General features: G+C 39.0%; 1 protein-coding gene and 1 non-coding gene across 3 annotated transcripts; both read left to right on the top strand.

Moving 5' to 3' along the window:
* The first annotated feature begins 1,608 nt into the window (after window positions 1-1,608).
* On the top strand, window positions 1,609-1,680 carry trnaa-cgc (transfer RNA alanine (anticodon CGC)). Its single transcript has one exon. It is a non-coding gene; the product is annotated as a tRNA-Ala (tRNA).
* Window positions 1,681-2,028: 348 nt separating this feature from the next.
* On the top strand, window positions 2,029-22,383 carry dtx4a (deltex 4, E3 ubiquitin ligase a). 2 transcript variants are annotated; one of them, XM_059355096.1, is made up of 9 exons: window positions 2,029-2,236; window positions 2,814-3,028; window positions 4,873-6,052; window positions 17,778-17,839; window positions 18,798-18,959; window positions 19,049-19,110; window positions 19,635-19,955; window positions 20,038-20,127; window positions 21,632-22,383. In XM_059355096.1, the coding sequence occupies exons 2-9, from the start codon at window positions 2,821-2,823 to the stop codon at window positions 21,860-21,862; spliced, it is 2,316 nt and encodes a 771-aa protein (XP_059211079.1). In that variant the 5' UTR covers window positions 2,029-2,236; window positions 2,814-2,820; the 3' UTR covers window positions 21,863-22,383. The 2 variants fall into 2 exon arrangements, with proteins under 2 accessions (XP_059211079.1, XP_059211078.1); XM_059355095.1 differs by lacking the exon at window positions 2,029-2,236 and adding an exon at window positions 2,275-2,612.
* The last annotated feature ends 631 nt before the right edge of the window (window positions 22,384-23,014 follow it).

Raw genomic sequence — 23,014 nt, 5'->3', positions numbered from 1 at the left:
TATCAGGCAAAGAACTATATTTGGTAACTTCAGGTAATATTTCGAGAAAAAAGTTGCAAATTGACTAGATTAAAGTGGCAAATCTACAAGAAAAAAAGTTGCAGATTTAAGAGATTCAAAGTGGCAAATCTGTGCGAAAAAGGTTGCAGATTTATGAGAAAAAAGTGGGAAAAAAGCTACTTTTTTCTCCCAGATTCACCACTTTATATCTCATAAATCTACGCATATTTTTCTCGTAGATTTGCCACTTTAATCTCGTAAAATTTTTCTCAAAATATTATTTTCGTATGTTGTTTTTTTTACACATTCTGGCAGTATGTAATACCCTCCAATATTCTCTAGGGTGAAAATTTGGAATTTGCAAGTATTTCAATGAGTGCCCTATTAAGGGGTTAAAGTGGTGAATCTGGGAGAGAAAAGTTGCTTTTTCCCACTTTTTTCTTGTAAATCTGCGACTTTTTTTCTTGTAGATTTGCCACTTTAATCTAATAAATTTGCAACTTTTTTCTCGAAATATTACCTCAAGTTACCAAATATAGTTCTTTGCCTGATAAGGGGTTAAAATATATTTTCTATAAAATGTTATTTTCCAACATTAAGATCAAGTGCTGTTCCACGCCGCCAGGAAAAAGAAAACTCTTTGTGTTAGCTATAAGTCTAGGAATCACTCTCTAACACCCCATGAACTCTGCTGAATAAAAAACCCCACTGTATGTATGATGTTGTCCTCAATGGTGGCTATAGTAATTCTACTTCCTGTTGAGGCATCAGAATAAAAAATGGTTGATAAGTGAAGGTGTTATAAATATGTAGTAAACTGGATTGGATTTTGAATGTTTGTGTAAGAGTTTACATTTATAAAGTGAAACAAGTCAGTTAAAATGTTGTATTATTGTTTCAGCCTTATTGCATATTGCATATTGTATATTGTGGACTTTGGCATGCGTTTTTATTGCTTTTTAATTTTCGTTAAAAAAAATAAAAACAAAAATAGATTTAACTATGTTTGTACTGTACTTAATTTCAAATGAAACAATGTAAAAAAAAAAACATCAGTTAATTGACTGAGCAATGCAAAGAAAGATTAAGCCAGTTTTTAAGAAAACAAACTAAATTTTAATGATTTTAGCGTCTGATCTGAACTGATGTTATATTTTGGAGGGGCTTTGAATGATTGAGAAAACAGGTAGGAGTAAAACTTTCCATGAAGTGACATTTTATACTGTATGTAAGTTACACTGTGTTAACGAGATCAGAAATCATCATGTTGGATGTAGCCAACTTCAAAACTATAACAATATGTCTTTTATATCGTTGTTGTGATATTATGATGATACCATGAAATCAAACTACTAAGGTTAGACTACTACAAACTCAACACCATGTAAGTAGTTGACTTACTTCCCTGTTTAATGAATGTATTAAAAGCACATATTGTGTAAATAAAGGCAGTTCATGAATTCATTTTATTGACAAAGTGTCATAATTTTCCTCTTTCAGGTCTTGCATTGTAACAAATTAATAAAAAATTATTTTCTTTACAGTAATAGACAGTAAACTGTGGTATGATAGTATACTTAAAGTGTCATTGAATTCTTTTCGTCCAATGGGGATGTAGCTCAGTGGTAGAGCGCATGCTTCGCATGTATGAGGTCCCGGGTTCAATCCCCGGCATCTCCACTCCTTTTCACTTTTCAGTCGTGTTGCTCTCAACGATTAAAATAAAATATGTCACAAAAGAGGCGGATTTGTGTGCGTTGCAATACGAAAAGAAACAAACATTTTACACATTTTTTATTTGCGATTCAGTAAACGATGGAAACGTGTGGGAAGAGACAGCCTGTGATTGGACAGAGGGAGCACTTGCTAGAATCTGATTGGTTGTTTGAGGTCTTCGAGGAGTGCGAGTGTGGGAGTGTTCACGCACGCGAATGTCAAACATTTATTTTTCACCCACCAAATTATCTTCAGTGGTGGCAAAGAGAGAGAGAGAGAGAGAGAGAGAGAGAGAGAGAGAGATAGAGAGAGAGACGCTCTATAGGCATTATGGATGAAGTGAGCCTGAGTCAAAGTAATAATAACTGTAACGAGACATTATCACAGCAATTATGTAACCAGAAATCCGGGAGTTTAGACTGAAGAGTGAAGACGGTCTCACACTGACAGATGGATCATTACTAGAGAAAATGTTCTACAAAGCAGAGTTTTGACTGGACCCTGGGGTCGATCTAAGCCGGTAAATATTCATCTATTTGCTTTCAAGGAATCTGATCCTCCCTTACAGTCAGCACGGTTTTGGTAAAAAAAAAAAAAAAGAAAAAGGAAAAAAAAAAAAGAAAAGAAAAACCTTGCACTGCACGATCAGAGCCAGTCTGTCACAGTAACCTACTTCACGAATGCCGCACCACCGTGAGCATCCAAGTTGCATTTTCTCCTCTCACCCTAACTTGATTGTGCCGGAGAAATGATTTCAGTAGACGTCACTCATCTGCATAGGGAGTAAAATGCAACCATCCTGCAAGGCTTTTTGCGCCCTGAAACTCTCTGTTCCCTCGTCGTGTGATAAAAAGGACCTACTAATTGCTGCATAACCGAAACTACAAACATGGAAGGTACAGTCTGCATGTAGTGTCATGCCAAAATATATATTTATATCCATAGATAGGAAACACATCTGGGTTGCAAACTGTCCAAGATGGATGCAGCGCCGCTGTGCGCAGGGATGCACGGTGGAGGGTGTCTTTAAATGCCCACCATCCCCGCGGTTTCATTTATGCCTCCGTGTTGTCAGTGTTATTTTTTCACCTTTGCAGGAGTAGGATGTTACTAGCATCCGCCGTAGTGGTATGGGAATGGCTGAACGAGCACGGACGCTGGCGGCCCTACAGCCCGGCTGTCTGTCATCACATCGAGGCAGTCATCCGGAGCGACCCGCGGTGTGGTAGTGTTGTCCTCGGCCAGGTGGACTCTCGCCTCTCGCCCTACATCATCGATTTGCATTCCATGCACCAGTTCCGACAAGACACAGGTGAGGAGCAGGGAGGAGGGAGGCACACTGGGCGGAGGGTGTAGCGGTGTAGCGGCCTGGGCTGAGGTGGAGGCCTTTTTATTGCTCATGAGTGTTATCTTTGCAAGCCCTGGTGTTGCCAGAAGTTGATGCTCTGATGGGAGTGTTTTTGCTGCAAAGTGTTTCTGCAGCAAAGACATCAGTGCTATTATTTCTTATTTTAATACCCACATCCATCATGTGTTATGTTACATATCATTCAAAAGGACATGCTGTGATTTAGAAAGGTGTCAGTGAAATGAGTCATTCTGGTAAGACCCGTGTGTGTGTGTGTGTGTGTGTGTGTGTGCATGTGTCACCTAGGCCACAGTTGCAGCTGAAGTGTCCAGTCATAGCAACAGACACATTACTGCAAACTGCAATCAGTAGCCTACCACTGCCTTTCATGGCAGAATATGGGGGAAAAACACCTCGTCTTTGACAAGTCGAGGCTTCACAAAGAGAGGCGAGCAGAGCAGAGAGACAAAGCAGGCAATTGTCGGTTTTCAGATGTCTAACTTTGGCAGAGAACCCAACATTTCCCCCGTCTCTCTCAACATTGGCTGACAAAAGCCTTTGTGAAGTTTGTTTTCCAAACCCAGCAGAAGCTGAACTGGGGGAGGCAGGCAGGGTGCCCCAGTCTAAATAGGAGACAGGGAGGAGGAGGAGGAGGAGGAGGAGGAGGGTGGGGGAGAATTTCAGGAGTCTGAGGTCATTGATAAAATGGGGTCGATGGGAGCAGATCTCATGAATGAACTCCTTTGTTGTCATATATTCTGCATGATACAAGTTCTGTGTTTTGCTTTATGTTGGATCCAGTGGTAGAAAGTAACTAAGTACATTTACTCAAGTACAATTTGTAGGTACTTGAACTTTACTTTTTCATTTTGTGTTGATTTGCACTTATACTCCACTACATTTTAGAAGGAAATATTGTACCTGTTTACATTCATTTTTCTCTTCAAATCAATATCATCCATTTAAAACATTTGATCAACTTTGAAAATATCTATAAAAATAGTATATATATACTATATATATATATATATATATATATATATATATATATATATCTAATATAGATGTCAGTAAGTCTAGTGATCTAAATGGGGACAGCTTGCATAATGAGTACACTTACTTTGATACCTTTGAGTAGATTTGCTGTCAGTCTTTTAAGTAAGCTTTTGAGTGAAATACTTTTGTAATGGAGTATATTTACCGTGTTGTATTGCTAATTTTACTAAAGTAAAAGATCTCAGTATGTCTTCCACAGCTGGTTTGATCCTGCATTTATCTCAAATGCTTAATTTTACAGGATGCTGCCATGAGCTGTACAATGTTTGTGCACAAAAGGTTTCATCTCTCTCTTTTTTTAGATAAAAGCTCACTCATCTTGGAGAAGTCTTTGCACTCCTTTGTGTTTCTGCCACAGGATTTGATGTGTGAAGGTTTTACAGTATGAAGACTCTGTAGAGTTTCTCTGGACACCCTGGGAAAGCAAACACAGCCAGCTTTGGGTCGGATCAAGGCTGCCAGCCAATCAGAATTCAGAACACCGTGTGCTGTTACCAGGGGCAACCTGTTTGCCTAAATTCTTAGCAAGCAAACACAGACATGTTGAATTTGTTAGGGTTGCAATGTACGTGTCCACAGTAAATAGTAGCACAGTCAGGCACTTCCCTCCTATAGCAGATACCTCTCATCACCACGAATCAGCTGGAGGGAGAGATCAATTCATTAAGAAGCACTAAATCTGTCTCACTGACTTTATGTTCATTTTTTATAATATCTCTTGCAATGTTCTGACCCCCTGATCCCTGCCTCAGGTACCCTTCGACCGGTACGACGTAGCTTCTACGACCCCACCTCGGCGCCGGGCCAGGGCTGGTTGTGGGAGTGGGAGAACGACGCTGGCAGTTGGACGGCGTACGACACGGAGGTGGGCATCGCCATCCAGGCAGCACGTGATCGCCAGCAGCCCTGGCTGGACCTGGCGCCGCTGGGTTTCTGCTACCTCATTGACTTCGAAAGCATGACTCAAATCAACGGGCAGACGCAGCGCTGCCGGCGTATCCAGCGCCGCTCCGACCTAGCTTACCCGCTGGTGTCTGGACCCCTGCCCAAATCTCACCACGCCTGGGGGCCCATGTCCACAGCCAGCCACGGGGGACTGCTTGGCGTGGATGTGTCCGGAGTGGGCATGGGGATCCGGATGAGCAGCAGTGGGACTGGCAACGGGAGCGCGTACCCCAGTGGGGCACTCCCCGCCTCAGCCATCACCTCCTTGGGACAGCCCTGCGCCTGTCAGCAGTGCATGCTGGTGCTCAGTGTCAAAGCGGGCGCCATGTCTGCTCACACTCTGGGGCGGAGACCGCCACAGACCAAGCCGCCTAGTCCCAAGATCAGCAGTTACCCTGTCCCAGGGGGGTCGTACTCACTGACCCTGCCCCGGCCTCCGACCCTGGCGCGGTCCTTTTCCCCACACAGGACGTCCATAGTGGGGGCGACAGGTGGCTATAGTCTGAGTGGTATGGGTGGTGCAGGAGGTGTAGGAATGGTCGGGGGTAGCGGTGTTGGCGGTGCCAGCCTTGGTTATGGAGGAGGCTTCACCCACTCTCTGTCCCTCCTTGGCTCAGCTACCGCCGCCCTCTCCATCTCCTCCACCCGCCCCCCTCCTCCACCTCTCCCTCCTCCTCCCCCGCCTCCTCCTCCACCCTCCACCACACTCCCATCTGTTGCCACTTCTCCCCCTCACCCCTCCACGTCGTCCTCCCTCTCCGCCTCCTGTCCTGCCCCCACGGTGCCCGCTCCAGGCCCACCTCTAATCTCCACGGCCGCCTCCACCTGCACGCCGTCGCCTTCCGCCCGCGTCCTGGGTCCAGTGTCTTCATCGGGTGCTGCTGCCTGCGCCGCCCCTCTGCCCCCCCGGTCCAGCCTGGCAGGGCTGAGCCGACCTGCCCTGCAGCGTATCGCCATGGCTCAGTCACGTGCCCTTATCGCCTCTGGGTGAGTACACAACCGCTGGAGTAGCACATATAAATATACTTTTACTGTAAAAAGAAAAGCTCTAATATCCAAGAAAAGGTAAGGAAACCTCTAGAAAACACTCTAGAGTTAACAGGTTTGTATATTCATGTAAATGACAGGTGGGATATCCATCACCACTATAAACAGAAGGTGTAATGCTTATTGACTACAAGGCAATACTAAATTAGACACATGCAGTGGTGTCAGGTAGTAACCCCAGTGGGCCCCAGTCAGGCTAGTTACTAGGTATGAAGCACAGATACACAAAATTAGCTGTATATGTACTTAGCAACAAAGAAACTGGAGAACAAATTAAGACTTTACATTGGACAACATCCGGATACATATGACCCGGATATCATCATCAGATCATGCATGGCATATATGTATATGACAAAAACACTAAAGAAAAAAAAGAAGATATTCATTTAATTTAATAGTTTTTATTTATTTGTTTATTTAAAATTTACATTTGATACACTTTATGCAGAATGAGCATATCAGTTTGCTAAAGATTACTGCTGACTATTTAATCAAGAAAATAGAAACAAAGAAAACCATGACATGATTGGTTTTGCCTGTTCAAGGGCATATTATATATATTCAGTAGGTTTAGAATGGCACAAGTTCTTGGAATAATGAATAACTCAGATTGAGTTATGCGTAAAGGCCTGCATGCAGCCGTAAGCCACCTGTAACTCAAAGTAACCGTGCCCTTAATTATGCAGAACTTTAAGTCTTAAAATTCAAATTATGAGTGAGTTATAAAGTTTGTCATTTTAACATGGGGGTCTATGGGAATCGATTCGCTTTTGGAAACAGCCTCAAGTGGCCAGTTGAGGAATTGCAGATTTGAAAGTTTTTTTGCAGGATGTCTTCACTATTTAAAAAAAGTATATAAGCAGTGGGCAGGTTGAATGCCAGCTGATTTTAATGGGGACTTATTGTTTAACATTTGATGTGAAACCTCCTCCCTTATCACTGTATATGAGACTAAATGAGACCAGCGAAACCAGGAATGTAAGACAATCAATTTAGACAGGACTTTCTCATTTGTTTGAAGCCCTCATTACACAGTGTCTGACATCAGCGCTCATTAGCATTCATGAGCCTTTAATCTTTGTGACAAAGTCCATCGGGCTCGTTCATTTCCACAGTAAAACAATGGAGAGCATTCACACTGAACAAGCCGAGCTCTCACATTCCAGACATTTGTCATGCAACCGCTTAATGATGGATTTACTGTACAAACACACACACACACACACACACACACACACACACACACAGACACACAGACACACACACACACACAGCTCGTATATAGTGCAAAGAATTTGTCGCTCAAGGCCTCAAAAAATCAGAAACACCTAAACATACTTTGTGGTTATGTATGTTTAAGCAGTTGCAACCAGTATGACTTGTTTTTCAAAACAGGTTTGCCGAGTTATCTACATAACTTTCTATTTTAAACCTCAATTTGAAAAATGGGCTGACTGTAAATAGGCATGCTGCTGGTTTTATTGCGCAAACCACATCTGGAACAGGTCTATAACATCTGGGATGTCCCCATCATTTGGGAATGCTTGATATTTCCATTTCTCCTTGAGTAGGAGCTCTTTTCTCATGAGGTCTTGTGGGCCTTTAGTCTTGTGGCAGGTGTATCTTCATTCTATAAGCCGTGTTTCTATTAGATAATTTCCCCCTAGTGAGCCACGATGGGTGTGGCTGGGAGAGAGGTTCAGAAAATGACCTCCTAGAGGCAGGTTCTTTCTGAGCGGCGATTTCGTGCATGCGTGATTCATTTGCAGACTGGACGCTGACGGGTTAACATCTCCTGCTCTATCTGCAGCTGGGAGAGACTGCTGGGCCGCTTGTGAGTGCTTTGGGACAGCGCCTGCTACTTGTTAAGAAGAGTGGGAACGAGTCTCCAAAAGTCTCCAATAACACCAGAAAGAGTCGCTAGATTTGTTGCTAGTCGCTTTTTTGAGAAAGAGTCGCTAGAGGGGTCTGATTAGTCGCTAAATATAGCAACAAAGCAGCAAAGTTGGCAGGACTGCTTGCTGCGTCAGTCTGTTGTCACATTCGAACTCCGTTGGTTAGCCGCTACAAAAGTACCTGTATGGGAACAGACACCGAGGGGAACTAATTAGTGGGCGGAGCCAAACACTCAGCCGCTTTCCAAAAAGTACTCAGAAAGTACTCAGTGGAAACACGCCTATACACAGCAATGATAAGTGCTGCAAGTTGTGTCACAGCTTCATATACAACATATTGTTGCAATTATTATGACTATAATTTCTTAAATAAAATTCAGTTTACACAAGAGGAGAGCAGACGGCTCGGCTCTCTGAATAGTGTAAACAGAAAATTAGCATAATAATATTAAAGCCAGAGACTGAATAAAGGAAGAGGACGTGGCCATTGTGATGTCATCATTTTGCCCATTGCCATCCTGTTTTTTTGGAGCCAGAAGTGACCATGTTTGAAAAGTGAAGCTGAGAAGGTTGCACAGGTTACCAGCTCAGTTAGCATATGCAAAGTTACCAGCTAATTCACGTTAACTGTGATATTAATTGGGATGCTAATATTGGCTGGAGGTAAACAGACAGGCTTAAAACAAAATGTACCAACACCCAAAGGTCGAACAAACATTTTAGGCGACCAAAATGTTACAATGAACTTTCACAAGACTGTGAAGGGGTCAAACTAACACAAGAACTGGAGCATCACCAAAGTTCCTGGCTATTTAAATGTACACAGCACCATGGCTACACATTATATGCTTTACTCTAAATTGGTCCATTTGAAAAATTGAATATCATGCTGTATTAAATGGGACTTCATACTAGCAATTGGGCCCATTTACTCATTAGGAAAATGTTTAGTGAGGTAATAAATCCGCCCCCTGCTGGTCGTTCAAAAGAATGCAGGTTTAAGGCACTGGAGGTAGCTGCTTGATTAAAGCAAAGTGTCTTCCTTATTATCTCATTTGGATGTTTGAACTTCACTGTGCAGAATAATGTATGTGCAGAGTTTGACACTAACATTCACCTTAAATCAAAGTTTATAGGAGGAGCAGGTCTGTACAACTAGTTTGGAAGCCAGTATGCAACTAAAATAGGAAATAAACTTGTTTCTTGTAATTACTTATTGAAGTTTTCAAAAGTAATTTTGATAATTTATACTAGTAATTTAACTAAAACTTTTTCAAAATAAGACACAAATTATTATTCATAGTATTTTTATGTGCCATCTCAACATTTGACAGAATGAAGTGAAGGAAGTCACAGTGTCCAGGTTTCATAGCCAGAGGGCGCTGGTGAGCCAGATATCTGTGGTCAGTGTTGGTAACTATGGTTGGAAAGAGGTTCAGACCTTATTTATATACAGTCTGAGGTTCAGACAAGACCTTTGGAACGAGAGCACTGCTATTCCTTCTTGATTTATTTTTTCTTTCTCTCAGAATCTTACAGATCTTATCTAAGTCTTACTGAAATAGGTGTCTGTGAGTTGCTCTAGATTTAATTTGTCATGCAGCTGCCTCATATTTAACACGCTGGAATTTCCCACATTAATCAAACGCATTAAGTCACTTTATCTGTGTTTGACAGCAGGTCTGTGTGAAGCTGCTTGTACTGGGATTAAACACTGAAAAATGACCGCAAGCTGAGGAGAATTTTAATGTGAGCAGACCCAACAGAGAACCCCAACTTTCTGAATCCTTGCATTAAAAACCCAGCTAAGCCTCAGATTAATACCAAATCTCCCCAGGCTTAATATTCCTGCTTCAGTAATCTGTGTTTTGTGTCAGGTGAGCTGTGTGACTGACCTATTCTTACAGCCGAGCGGGTGAGAGCACCTGCTGCTGCAGTAAAACAGCCAACGTCACAGATCAGGAGTCTCTCTGATCCCATCAGCTGGTGATTCTTCTTCTCTCCTTCTGTTTGCTCTAAGCTCCTCTTAGCTCCTGCTGTCATCGTCTTATTGCTTTATCCCCAAATTCATAACCGAGTACTGGAGTAGTCGAGGAAAACACCTCCTTAAGCTGCTGCACCCAGTGGTAGAGTTTAATTATTTAAGTACATGTGGGTCATTAGGCTCACATTTATATACTGAGTCATAAAAAACAATTGAAAAAACTGGATTGTTGCCATTTTAAAGCTTTGCCTTTATCAGTTTACATAATGTTTTAGCAGTTTGCTCATTCTGAACTTCTCATTTGGTGTGACGAAAACAAGTTGTGCTTGTTCATTTTGTTAAACAAAGAATTGATCACATCCCTCAAAAATAAATAGCTCCCATCATTATATAAAAGGTCCTGTGAACGACATTTAGAACATTACTATGGCAGTAAGCAAATATTAAATAATTATATAATAGTGTCCTAACCAGAGAATGAAATAACACTCCCTCTGTGTGTGTGTGTGTTGTAATCTGAGCCTTTTTTTGTCTTTTGGCTACCAAGTACATTCAAAAGTGACGCCAAGGGTCCCAGTCAAGTGTCTGCATTTGAGTTGGGAATGAGAACGAGAAGCGTTCGGGGGCAACCCAAGCTCAGAACCTGAACCATAGATGTGGAGAAAGTGCAATTAGGAAAACAATTACAATCACATCTATTAGGGACGGGAAGAATTAATTGATAATCAATTATTGGTTGTTAAGAATTTGATCATGTAGAATTTTTAATCGATCTGTGTATTTTTTAATTTTATCTGTGACTGCGTATCAGTGAACTGAAACACGGCCGAGCATTCAGTTCTGCCACGTGAATAAGCCAATGAGCTGAGAATGAAGTTGAATAAAGCTGCAGCATTACTAGGTTTAACTTATTTATTTATTTTATTTAAACACAAAACACATTTAAATATGCAAGATTAATGTGAAAACTGCCCTCATGCCTCTTTTGGGGCTAAAGCATTGAAGTCATTGACGTTATCTTTACAGTATAATCTCAGCTGAGTAAGTTTTACGATTGACAGGACGATTGTCCTTTCAAAATAAAAGCGTCCGTTATCAAAACAGGCTTATGCGTGGTACTGTATATCTATCTTTTGTTTTGCCCATGTATGCATGTTTTTATACATACTGTGTTAATGTATAAAAACACAGAGATCAATCGATTAATTGATCGTTAACATTATAGATGCTGGAGTTGGCAGGCTTCGATCCCTAGCTTCTGTGGCGTGAAAGTGCCTCCTCTCTCCTTCCTTCTGCTAGAAAATCCCTAAAAGTTGTTGTTGGATGCACTAATAACAGGGTTCTCATAACTCAGGTTGTATCCAAACTTCCACACTAGCTTGCTATTTAGTTCTAAAACAGTATATGAGATTTTTGTTGCTGTTGTAAGAATCAAATCGTACGGTAACTGTTGTTTGTACCGGGTTGTTTATTTCTGCTGTAAAGTTCAGCATTTAACATGTAGTTCTATGGGGATTGACTCCCTTTTGGAGCTATCCTCAGGTGGCCAGTTGAGGAATTGCAGTTTTTTTTTTAATTCTATACTAGTTTACTATTAAGTATTCTAAGACAGTATGTGAGATTTTTTTGTATGTCCAAAACTGTTGTGTGAAACAAATAGGATGCAAATTGCATACTATATCTGGTGAAATATTACAGTATGCAAACTACTTCGGCATAAATATCCCACAATCCAACACAGTGGGGACGGAAATGTTCATAACAGACAATGGCAGACTGCGAGCAAGGAATACGTTATTTATCTCATTTACATTAGATTTGTTTCTGTTCTCTTTTTATATGTGGCACTGCTTTATGATTTTATTTTAGTTTATTTTGAAGACCTTATTTTAGGCATTTTACCAAAAACCCATTGACTTCAAAACGAGAGAACTGAAAGTGCTAAAATGCAAAATAATTTCAAGGGTTTAGGACTCATTCCTGTGGAACGATATACAGATAAAGTCAATCAACATTAGGCTGTACAGGTGTGCAGATAAGTAACCTTATAAAGCTAGAATACTTAATATTTTGACCATCTATGATCCACAAAATGAAGTGTATTTGTTTACATTTACATTTCATCATTTAGCAGACACTTTTATCCAAAGCCACTTACAGGAACAAAGGGGAACAATCAAGGTATAGTGAAAAAAAAAAGTTGTTAACTAAATAGATGAATATATTACATACAGTACAGGCCAAAAGTTTGGACACACCTTCTCATTCAATCCTTTATTTTCATGACTATTGACATTGTAAATTCATCAAAACTATTAATGAACACATGTTAAATTATGTACTTAACAAAAAAGTGTGAAATAACTGAAAACATGTCTTATATTCTAGTAAGCAAAGGGTGGTTACTTTGAGGAATCTAAAATACAAGACATGTTTTCAGTTATTTCACACTTTTTTTGTTAAGTACATAATTCCATATGTGTTCATTCATAGTTTTGATGCCTTCAGTGAGAATCTACATTGTAAATAGTCATGAAAATAAAGAAAAATGCATTGAATGAGAAGGTGTGTCCAAAATTTTGGCCTGTACTGTAAATAAATACATTTTAAAAAGAATAGAACATGTTCCGAGAGAGAGTTTTCCGGCAGTGAAATGGAGCAGATGGTTTCAAAGTGTTAAAGTCAGAGGGGTCGCGAGATTACAGATTATCACAGTGACGAAAGTTGCCTTTTGTCCACCCACCTGTCGGTTTCTGACTCCTCTCACTGCTCTCACCAGGTTTGACTTCCTCTTCTAAGTGTGTCACCGTTACAAACCTACACTGCTGAATGTGTATCAACGTGTGTGTGCTGCCATATGCTGCAGGCTGTGTGTTTCCATCATGCAGCGGTCCAGATGGAGGTTTCTTTAATGCCACTAGATTAGCCGGGATTAGAAAAACGTGACAAAGTGACACTCTTCTTCTTGCCCTCCTTGCCTTCACCTTTCTTTAATCAGTTTTTATTGTCTTAACTCACATTTTCCTGCCTGACACTCACATGTCCACTAGCTTGTTCATTTTCAGCTTTGACCCAGTGAGCCTGCAGGTTCTTGTAACTTTGTGAATGAGGTTTGGCACGCACACAGGAAGCTGCTACTACAGCTTGTTGGTAAACAAACACATATAGTAACAGAGTGCAGTGTTAGCAGATTGTAAGCAGGTACAGGAACTGTACACTTTGATAACTTTATCTGTGTCATAGTTGCATCATTTATGGACACAGAGAATCTTCCAGACAGTGAAAACACTGTGCAGAAGAGTGGAACAGGCTTCAACCTTAAAATCTACATTAACACATATTATGAGACAATGGACATTTGTTTTGTTTCGCTTTGAAGTGATTTTGCATCTCTTTGTAGTTGTTTTGTGTCTCTTTGTAGCTGTTTTGTGTCATACAGGGTTATGCTGTGTCTCTTTGTAGTTGTTTTGTGTCTCTATGAAGTATTTTTGCATCCATTCATAGTTGTTTTGTATCTCTTTGTAGTTTTTTTGTGATACAATGTCATATTGTGTCTCTTTGTAGTTGTTTTGTGTTGTATGTGGTCATGTTGTGTCTCTTTGTAGTTGTTTTGTGTCTTTTTGTAGTTGTTTTCTGTCATACTGGATCATGTTGTGTCTCTTTGTAGTCTTTCCATGTCTCTCTGTAGTTGTTCTGTGTCATAAAAGGTTATGTTGTGTCTATTTGTATATGTTTTGTCTCTCTTTGAAGTGATTTTGCATCTCTTTGTAGTTATTTTGTGTCTCTTTGTAGTTGTTTTGTGTCATACAGGGTTATGTTGTGTCTCTTTGTAGTTGTTTTGTGTCTCTATGAAGTATTTTTGCATCTATTCAAAGTTGTTTTGTATCTCTTTGTAGTTTTTTTTGTGTCATACGAGGTCATATTGTGTCTCTTTGTAGTTGTTTTGTGTTGTATGGGGCCATGCTGTGTCTCTTTGTAGTTGTTTTGTATCATACGGGGTCATGTTGTGTCTCTTTATAATTGTTTTGTGTCTCTCTGAAGTAATTTTGCATCTCTTTGGTCTGGTTTTGTGTCTATTTGTAGTTGTTTTTTGTCAGGGTTATGTTGTGTCTCTCTGTAGTTGTTTTGTTTCTCTTTGTAGATTGTCTTTTGTTGTCTTCCTGTTTGCTACATGTCTCTTTGAGTGACATGTTGTCAGTGAAAGCCAGGAAGGCCTCTGACACTTTGTCAAGTGATAATCCATCCATGCCGACAAGGTTATATTTTTATTATCATTTTTCAAGAACAAGGCCACTAAGATTAGATCTTCTATATCTGATTACTGATCAACTCTCCAATAATACCCCTCAGTGTGAATCTTTATCATTTTCAGTCAGTATGAGATTTGTTTTTAAAGAGACTTCATTTCACCATTGGTTCATTTAACCATTTTAATTTATTATTTCAAATGATGTTTTCTGTAGTTGAAATGTGGTGAATTGATTCACCATTAACAGGTTCCACTTAACAAGACCATTATCTGAAGATCTTTACCCTCTACTTTTAATTTAATTTATTTAAAAATATTTTTTAAAATAAGCCACGATTACCCTGCTAGCCATCATAAAGTTTTAGTTAGATACATCATCTATGGTAAATAGTTTTAACTATTGTAGTGCTTTTTACTATATAAAGGCTGACAAAAACATGGATGCATCAGGCTGAAATACAAAAAACAATATAAATAAATATATGTTTGTTTTTTTACAAAAAAGTATAAAACAAATTTCATAATATAAATTACTTATTTAATTGTAATTAAAATGTTAAAAAAACACAGAGAGAATAAAATTTCTATTGGATATGCATTTTATATATAATATAATATAATATAATATAAACCATATATATGTTTTACCATTTTAATGACTGAATCAATAGGAAAGACTAAAATGCTATAGAGGTAACAGTAACAAAAAGTGATATAAAATAGAGTAAAGGACAGAAAGAGAATAAAAATAGATTGATGTAAATACCTCCACAAGGTAGCTGAGTAGCATAAGTGTACTCGTTTCCATTTAAATGACAAAAAGTATCCAATTGTTTAATTTCTTAAATCTAAGGAGTGTAGGTTATAAAGCAATGGTTACAGTTACAGTCAAAGTGAGTTCAGAGGACAATAATGAATGAATGAATGAATGAATGAAGTATCTTTATATCGAACATGCGTAAAAACAAAACAAACCAATAAAAACATACAGGCCTTAGGAAGAACAAAAAAAAAGAAAAGAAAGGGAAAACCTGTGTGAAATCTTGATGTTAGTCTCAATAAAAAAAATTCTCCACACACTTAAACCTCAATATTTCATGTTCGAAAAGGAGCAGGAAGAAGTCAAAACTTATTTATTCCTACCCCTTTTTTATTTATATATACAGCCATGGAAAAAAATATTAGACCATTGTTTTCTTCAATTTCTTGTTAATTTTAATGCCTGGTACAACTAAAGGTCCGTTTGTTTGGACAAATACAATGATAACAACAACAATAGCAAGATTTACAAGACTTACAAGATTTACAAGACAAACAAGAGTTTAATTTAAGGGCTGATATCTAGACATTTTCCATGGTTTTCTTCAAAGTGATTTTGGTTATTATAATGATTTTGGTTATTATCAACTCTTATGAGCTATGTTTGTTGTTAGAATTATATTTGTCCAAACAAATGAACCTTTAGTTGTACCAGACATTAAAATGAACAAAAAATTGGAGAAAACAATGGTGGTCTAATCATTTTTCCATGACTGTATGTATAGAAATATTAAATTGTCTCTACAATATAGCAACTATCCCAGTTTTATGTACAACCCACTACAATAATGATTGATAACTTTGACTGATGTAACAACAAAGTTGTCAAGTCATACTGCCCAAACATGGTGTTGGATGTGAGTGTTTCAGCAGCAGGTGTGTGTTTCTGTCCAGTGGCAGCGTGTTGGACATCTCTAGCCGTATGTGCTCAGGTCTGTCAGCCTTATGGCTGCCTGGCAGGGTGACACGCTAGCTCTCAGCTAATCCCTCTAGTGATGGATCTCTGGCCCAGAGTTTAGTCAACAGATGGAAACAGGTGGATTAGCCTTATAAAAGCAGGAGGGAGACGTGACTCCGGCACACTGAGGACGAGAGAGACGGGGACAAGAACGACAAGGGGACGTTGTTGTTGGACTGTTTAGAGTTCTCTCTGTGGCTTTTGGTGCTCTCAAGCAGGAGAAATGACTATTATCAAAGTTGGCAGACCGTAAGTACACACCTCTGACTGGATAGGAATAGTGACTGTTATCGTGTTTTACCTGTTGATGAGCAGAGACACAAGTCATTTGTCTAATATTCTCATGATTTATTGATAACATCTCATAAAGTATCAGAAGAATGGGGGAAAAAATGACCTGAAACCCTTAGTTTTATGTTTAAACTGTTGGTTTTGTTCATCCGAGAGTCCAAAAACAAAATATATTCATTCAAATATTACAAAACTTATATAAAATCAGCAAATATCCACATTTAAGAAGCTGCAACTTGTCATTTGTTTTTATTTATTTTTTGCATTTTTGCTTAAAATCCATTTAAATTCTGTGATTATGGATATGAAGGGTTTAAGTAACACAAACATTTTCAATAAGGGGTAATTCAATTCAATGTGAATTGGAAAATAGAGCAATAAGTTTATCAAACAGTCTTGATATGATGAAAGCAGAGCCGTGTTTCATCATTTTGCCTTGAATGATGAATTCAAGGAATGCGGCCTCAAGGGTGGAAGCAACAAAAAGAATGAGTAATGAAATGTATACAAACTGAAAAATAGAGATTTCATAAACTTGACATTTTACAACAGTGTTGCTTTGAAAATTGCCTGGGTAGTGCTACTGACATTTATTGAATTGAATTGAACTGAATGCTTTATTTTGAGCATTAAAAATAAATACGTCCACAGTGAACATATAGATTTAATAAGCAACATTAACTGAGTAGGAAGAGTCCTTCGCCTATATAGTGTTGGCAGGAAGCATTTCTTCTTACTTTCACCCAAACTATAAATCAAAAATCAAAGTGATCCTGGAAAACTCTCTGCTGAATCAGCAAACTCACTGATGCTGCTGTTACACACAGGTTCAGTATTATAAAATCGGGGCTTTGAATTAACCAAATAATTTGATAATTTATCACTATTTTTCAATTCTTCCTTTCCTTCTTCCACCCCTCATATCAGGATGGTTTGATGTTTGAATATTTAAAAATAAGGGCATGTTTGCTGATGTTTAGCAGATTTTACTTTGTGTTCTTTAAAAATGAAATCAAAGGTGCTTTAATTAGTTTAATACGTTTTTCTTGAAATAGAGCATATCTGCATCGTGTGACAGTTGGTGCTGTCATCACTAACATTTTGTTTGGTATCATTTGTACCAAAAGAACAGAACATAATACGTCATTTGCAAAATGCCAGGTGTCTATGATGCGATACACATCTTAATCTTAAGCCTTTTCTACAGCAGGAAGTCTTACCTGGCGATTATAGACCGTATGTCAAGACGTGATGAGCAACGTCTGTTTATTTCTTTACATGACTCAGCAAAATCGGCTTAGCCTGTTTACATAGGGTGAGCTAGACGCAAGCATATGTGAGCCGGTCCACCTGTCTGCATGTGACTCATCAGACTGTGACGTCTTGAATCTGGGTCGAGGTGACCGGGCCAGTCACGTGTGTCAGACATCTGTAGACTCATATGAGTTTGTTTTCTTGTGTTTCAGAGTGCCAACTGTTCCAGTGAAGAACCTGAATGGATCCAGCCCTGTACACCCTGCACTGGCAGGTAATCCTTTAATTTTATTCTATTTCAAACAATCAGAAATAATTCCGTTCAAATAGGTCCGAAATAAACAGCTTTTAACCCTTTATCAGGCAAAGAACTATATTTGGTAACTTCAGGTAATATTTCGAGAAAAAAGTTGCAAATTTACTAGATTAAAGTGACAAATCTACAAGAAAAAAAGTCGCAGATTGAAGAGATTTAAAGTGGCAAATCTGCGCGAAAAAAGTTGCAGATTTAGTGTAAAAAAAAGTGTGATTTAAGTGTTAAAAAAGCAACTTTTTTCTTCCAGATTCACCACTTTAAATCTCATAAATCTGCACATTTTTTTCTCGTGGATTTGCCACTTTAATCTCGTAAACTTTTTCTCAAAATATTATTTCGTATGTTTTTTTTACACATTCTGGCTGTATGTAATATCCTCCAATATTCTCTAGGGTTGAAACTTGGAATTTGCAAGTATTTCAATGAGTGTCCTATTAAGGGTTAAAGTGGTGAATCTGGGAGAAAAAAGTTGTTTTTTTCCCAATTTTTTCTCGTAAATCTGCAACATTTTTTCACACAGATTTGTCACTTTAAATCTCTTAAATCTGCAACTTTTTGGCGCAGATTTGCCACTTTAAATCTCTTGAATCTTTGACTTTTTTTCTTGTAGATTTGCCACTTTAATCTAGTAAATTTGCAACTTTTTTCTCAAAATATTACCTGAAGTTACCAAATATAGTTCTTTGCCTGATAAAGGGTTAAGACTGCAAAATTAGCTTTCCAGCTCCTTTAATAAACTTTTACCTGTCACTTGTTTACTGACCTACAGACACAACAGCTGATGACATTTAGCCCATATTTAAATCCTATGACTAGACCTCACAAGCATGGTTAATAGATAATTCCCTGGATAAAGAGCTCATCAGAGTAAACTCCAAACACAGTGTCTGACTCCCCCTCTACTGGCTGTTTCCAGGCATTACAGGCATCCTGATGAGTGCAGCAGGGCTTCCTGTCTGCCTGACCCGCCCTCCCAAGCTGGTGCTGCATCCTCCACCTGTCAGCAAGAGTGACATCAAGCCCGTCCCCGGCCTGGGCCACTGCTGCCGCAAGACCACCAAGAAACAGGCTCGTAAAGGTCAGTCTGATGAATCTGTCTGCATGTGCTCTTGCGTCGTATACCTATCATCATGTGAATTAATTATAATCATACTTTCCATCTTGTAGGAAAAACCCCTGAGGAGGTGGTGAAGCGGTACCTCCAGAAAGTCCGCAATCCCCCAGAGGAGGTGAGTCTCCTTTATGCATACCATCATGGAAAAAGTATACAAGAAGTATATAAGAACAATTGCTTGTTCATTTTAATGCCTGGTACAACTAAAGGTTTATCTGTTTGGACAAATATAATGATAACAACAAAAATAGCTCATTAGAGTTTAATTTAAGAACTGATATTGAGCCATTTTCCTGGTTTTCTTGATAATAACCAAAATCATCATCAATTTTACCTCTCACATACACAATTTTACCTCTCATATTCACAATTTTATCTCTGTTTTGCTTGATAATAACCAAAGTTGTTATCAAGTTATCAAATGTCTAGATATCAGCTCTTAAATTAAACTCTCATGAGCTATTTTTGTTGTTATCATTATATTTGTCCAAACAGATGTACCTTTGGTTGTCCCAGGCATTAAAATGAACAAGAAATTGAAGAAAAAGGAACGGTCTAATAATTTTTTCCATGACTATAAAAAGTGATCCAACATAGGAGAACACATATTTGAATTGTTAACCTGTCCTCTTATCTCAGGACTGCACCATCTGTATGGAGGCCCTGGCTGGCCCGTCGGGCTACAAAGGCCCCGGCGTGGGCGGCATCTCCCGTGCCGAGTCCGTGGGTCGCCTGGCGCAGTGCGGCCACCAGTACCACCTCCAATGCCTCGTCGCCATGTACAACAACGGCAACAAGGACGGCAGCCTGCAGTGTCCCACCTGCAAGACCATCTACGGAGTGAAGACCGGCAACCAGCCCCCGGGCAAGATGGAGTACCACGTCATCCCACACTCACTACCCGGACACCCCGACTGCAAAACCATCCGCATCATTTATAACATCCCTCCTGGCATCCAGGTAGAGTCTACACCACACTTACACTGGCTTCTAAGTGTTGAATAAAGAATGTGGAATAATGTGATTGCTTTTGCTGTTTTAGGGCCCAGAGCACCCAAATCCAGGCAAACCCTTCACTGCCCGCGGGTTCCCCAGACACTGCTACCTCCCTGACAGCGAGAAGGGACGCAAGGTAAATAAATGAGAGCTCCTCCCTTCTGTCTCAAGGCCTGACCACACAAAAAAAACATAACTGTAAATATATCAGAAAAAAATCAAACTCAAGTGGATGAGCCAAACCACTACTATAGTAGTTTGACAGAAGCACTGAATGATATAAACACTGAGAGCCAATCAGAATCCATCCAGATGTATCGGGCGTAGATGACAGGAGCCGTGTTTCCATTAAAGCTGAAGGGAATTTAAAGTTACATTTTGAAATGACACATTAAAGAAAATGTGAGTGTGTCAAAAAAGACAAACCTCCTCAAGCGAACGTAAAAACTTTTAAGCTCTTCTCGTGCAAATCTTCAAAATGCACATAGAAATGCAAAGATGGATTATTGAGAGACTCATCACTGAGGTTAAAATAAACACTAAAGACGCTATCCCTCTATTCGCCTCCACACTACTTTTCAACATTTATTATTATTCACATTCTTATTAATAAGACTAATGATAAATAAAGGCTAAATCAAGTGCTTTATAAATGTTTTATCTGCCATTTTCTGACCATGTGCCTCAGTAGCAGGTCATCAGTGTAATGTTTGCATTATCATTCATGAGTGTGGATGCTCACATCATTGTCATTATAGTTATTGTAGTTATTATTCTTGGTTTGCCCTTAAAGGGACAGTTCACCCCAAAATTCCATTACAGGTGCATGTCAAAAATGTTTAATATCATAGAAAAGTTTATTTATGTCAGTAATTCAATTCAAAAAGTGGAAACAACACATTATATAGATCCATTACACACAGAATGAAACATTTCATGTCTTAATTCATTTAATTTATTCTAATTATAATGATTATGGCTTCAGTGTCTCAAAAAATTGTAATATTACAAAAGACCAATTTTAGAAAAAGTATGTTTAATATGGAAATGTTTTCCTCTGAAAAGTATGTCATCTATATGACTCACTACTTGGTTGGGGCTATCTGACTTGAACTAGTGGAAATGGACTTTTCCAGGTAACGCTTTATATTAAGGTCTTTGTAATAACCATTAATTAACAAATAATAAGGCCCTTGTAAGTCGTTACAAGATGCTTATTAACATTATTGTGTGTTTATAAGCTTATATAAGTGTTAATAATGGCATTACAAACACCCATGACCCACCCATTATGTCTTTGCCATGCCTTTATTAATCTTATTTTGTTTGCTTATTAATTAATTAATTAATGCAACTACCGGATCTAAAGCGAGAACAATGCCTTATTACTTGTTAATTAATGGTTATTAAGGACCTTATTATAAAGCATTACCCTTTTCCATCATATTCCAATGCATTGAGATGAACCTGTATATTCATCTCTTCGGCTGATATCTGCAAACACTCTGCAACTCAGACCGAAACAACCAAAATTGACAAATTTATATTTTTTATTTTGGGGTGAACTGTCCCTTTAACCTCTTGTTTGATTTCAAGTTGATCTGAATTGTGTGATAAAGCGTCAACTTTTCTCCTTCCAGGTTCTGAGGCTTCTTCTGGTGGCGTGGGACCGCCGGCTCATCTTCTCCGTGGGGACATCCAGCACCACCGGAGAGTCCGACACCGTCATCTGGAACGAGGTGCACCACAAGACGGAGTTCGGCTCCAACCTGACGGGCCACGGCTACCCCGACCCCGGCCACCTGGACAACGTTCTGGAGGAGCTGAAGGCTCAGGGCATCACGGAGGAGGAGTGCCTACCCAGAGACTGACACATCCAGGACGCTGGAGAGGATTAAACAACCATCCTGTGACGGGAATCCACAGCTGGACACATGAATTATTTTCAAGAATCTGATAAAAATGAACTTCAACCACCAGAGATGGGAAAACAACTCTTAAAACTCTTCGTTACAGAAATTGCTGAGAATAATATTTCTCTTACGACTGCATGAGTCGGTTTCGTTAACGTGGGAAATCATTTTTTTCTCCAGATGCAGTAACAGTGTCGAGATGGCAGACATTTAAGACCACTGTGCACATAAAAGTCAGTGTTAGATTAAAAAAAATCATTTATACTGTGAGACTTCATATCAAGAATGTAACTAAGTAAATTTTGCTGAACTGATGAAGTGTTTACCACTACTACTGCTGCTGTTATGTGGAACTGAAAGAGTTTAAAGTGGAAGTGGAGCTCTGTAAGTTTTTTCAAGTGTTAGTCCACAAGCAGAAGAAACTTGTCACTGCAGATAAATATTTCAAGTGTATAACTGGATATCTGAGCATGAATATTTGCTGACCTCTAGTGGTACTTTACAGAACTACATTCCTTTTTAGGTTTGATTTTTATTATTCAATTGTATTGTTGTAAATTATGAATACTTGATATATTATATGATATGGTTTCCATTCTATCATGTTTTTATAATTTAATTTTCTTTTATATATATGGTGTGTTTCTTTGCATTGTTTTTGGGTGTGGGGTGAAGTTAAGATAAGCTGCTGGTGTACCACAGTTTGCCTGACACTTTATATGCCATATACCAGCCCCCTTTCTTTAAAAAAAAAAAAAAATCCTTTTCAATATTTTCTATTTGATAGGTTCACAAACTGACATTCCTTAATTGTTCTGCCCTCAGAGCATGAGTGCATTTAATAGCTTTCTATGTCTTCTTGTATCTGCGTTAATGTTAAGGACTGATAGAGGAAAAGCTACGATGGATTACACCATCCCCCCCACGAGGAGTAAATTCCCAAAAAGATAGGATTGGACCTCCTGGCTGAGCTCAGACTTGCACAGAGCTCTCTACTTAGTATCAAAAGGAACGGGACAGCTTGTATCTACTGTATTCTTGTGTAGGACACACACACCAGCCTCAAATGCTCTAATCACTCTACAAAATGTGCTCATCGGTTGTTTTGGT

Source organism: Centropristis striata, chromosome 17, assembly GCF_030273125.1.
Source record: "Centropristis striata isolate RG_2023a ecotype Rhode Island chromosome 17, C.striata_1.0, whole genome shotgun sequence".
NCBI lineage: Eukaryota > Metazoa > Chordata > Actinopteri > Perciformes > Serranidae > Centropristis > Centropristis striata.
The sequence above is the reverse complement of the archived record's forward strand: the minus strand, read 5'-3'. Positions and strand labels throughout refer to the sequence as shown.

Coding starts and splice junctions, on each gene's coding strand:
- dtx4a (XM_059355096.1), top strand. CDS start 2,821: ATGTTACTAGCATCCGCCGTAGTGGTATGGGAATGGCTGAACGAGCAC. Junction 18,960..19,048: donor CAAGAAACAGGCTCGTAAAG/GTCAGTCTGATG, acceptor TCCATCTTGTAG/GAAAAACCCCTGAGGAGGTG. Junction 19,111..19,634: donor TCCGCAATCCCCCAGAGGAG/GTGAGTCTCCTT, acceptor CTCTTATCTCAG/GACTGCACCATCTGTATGGA.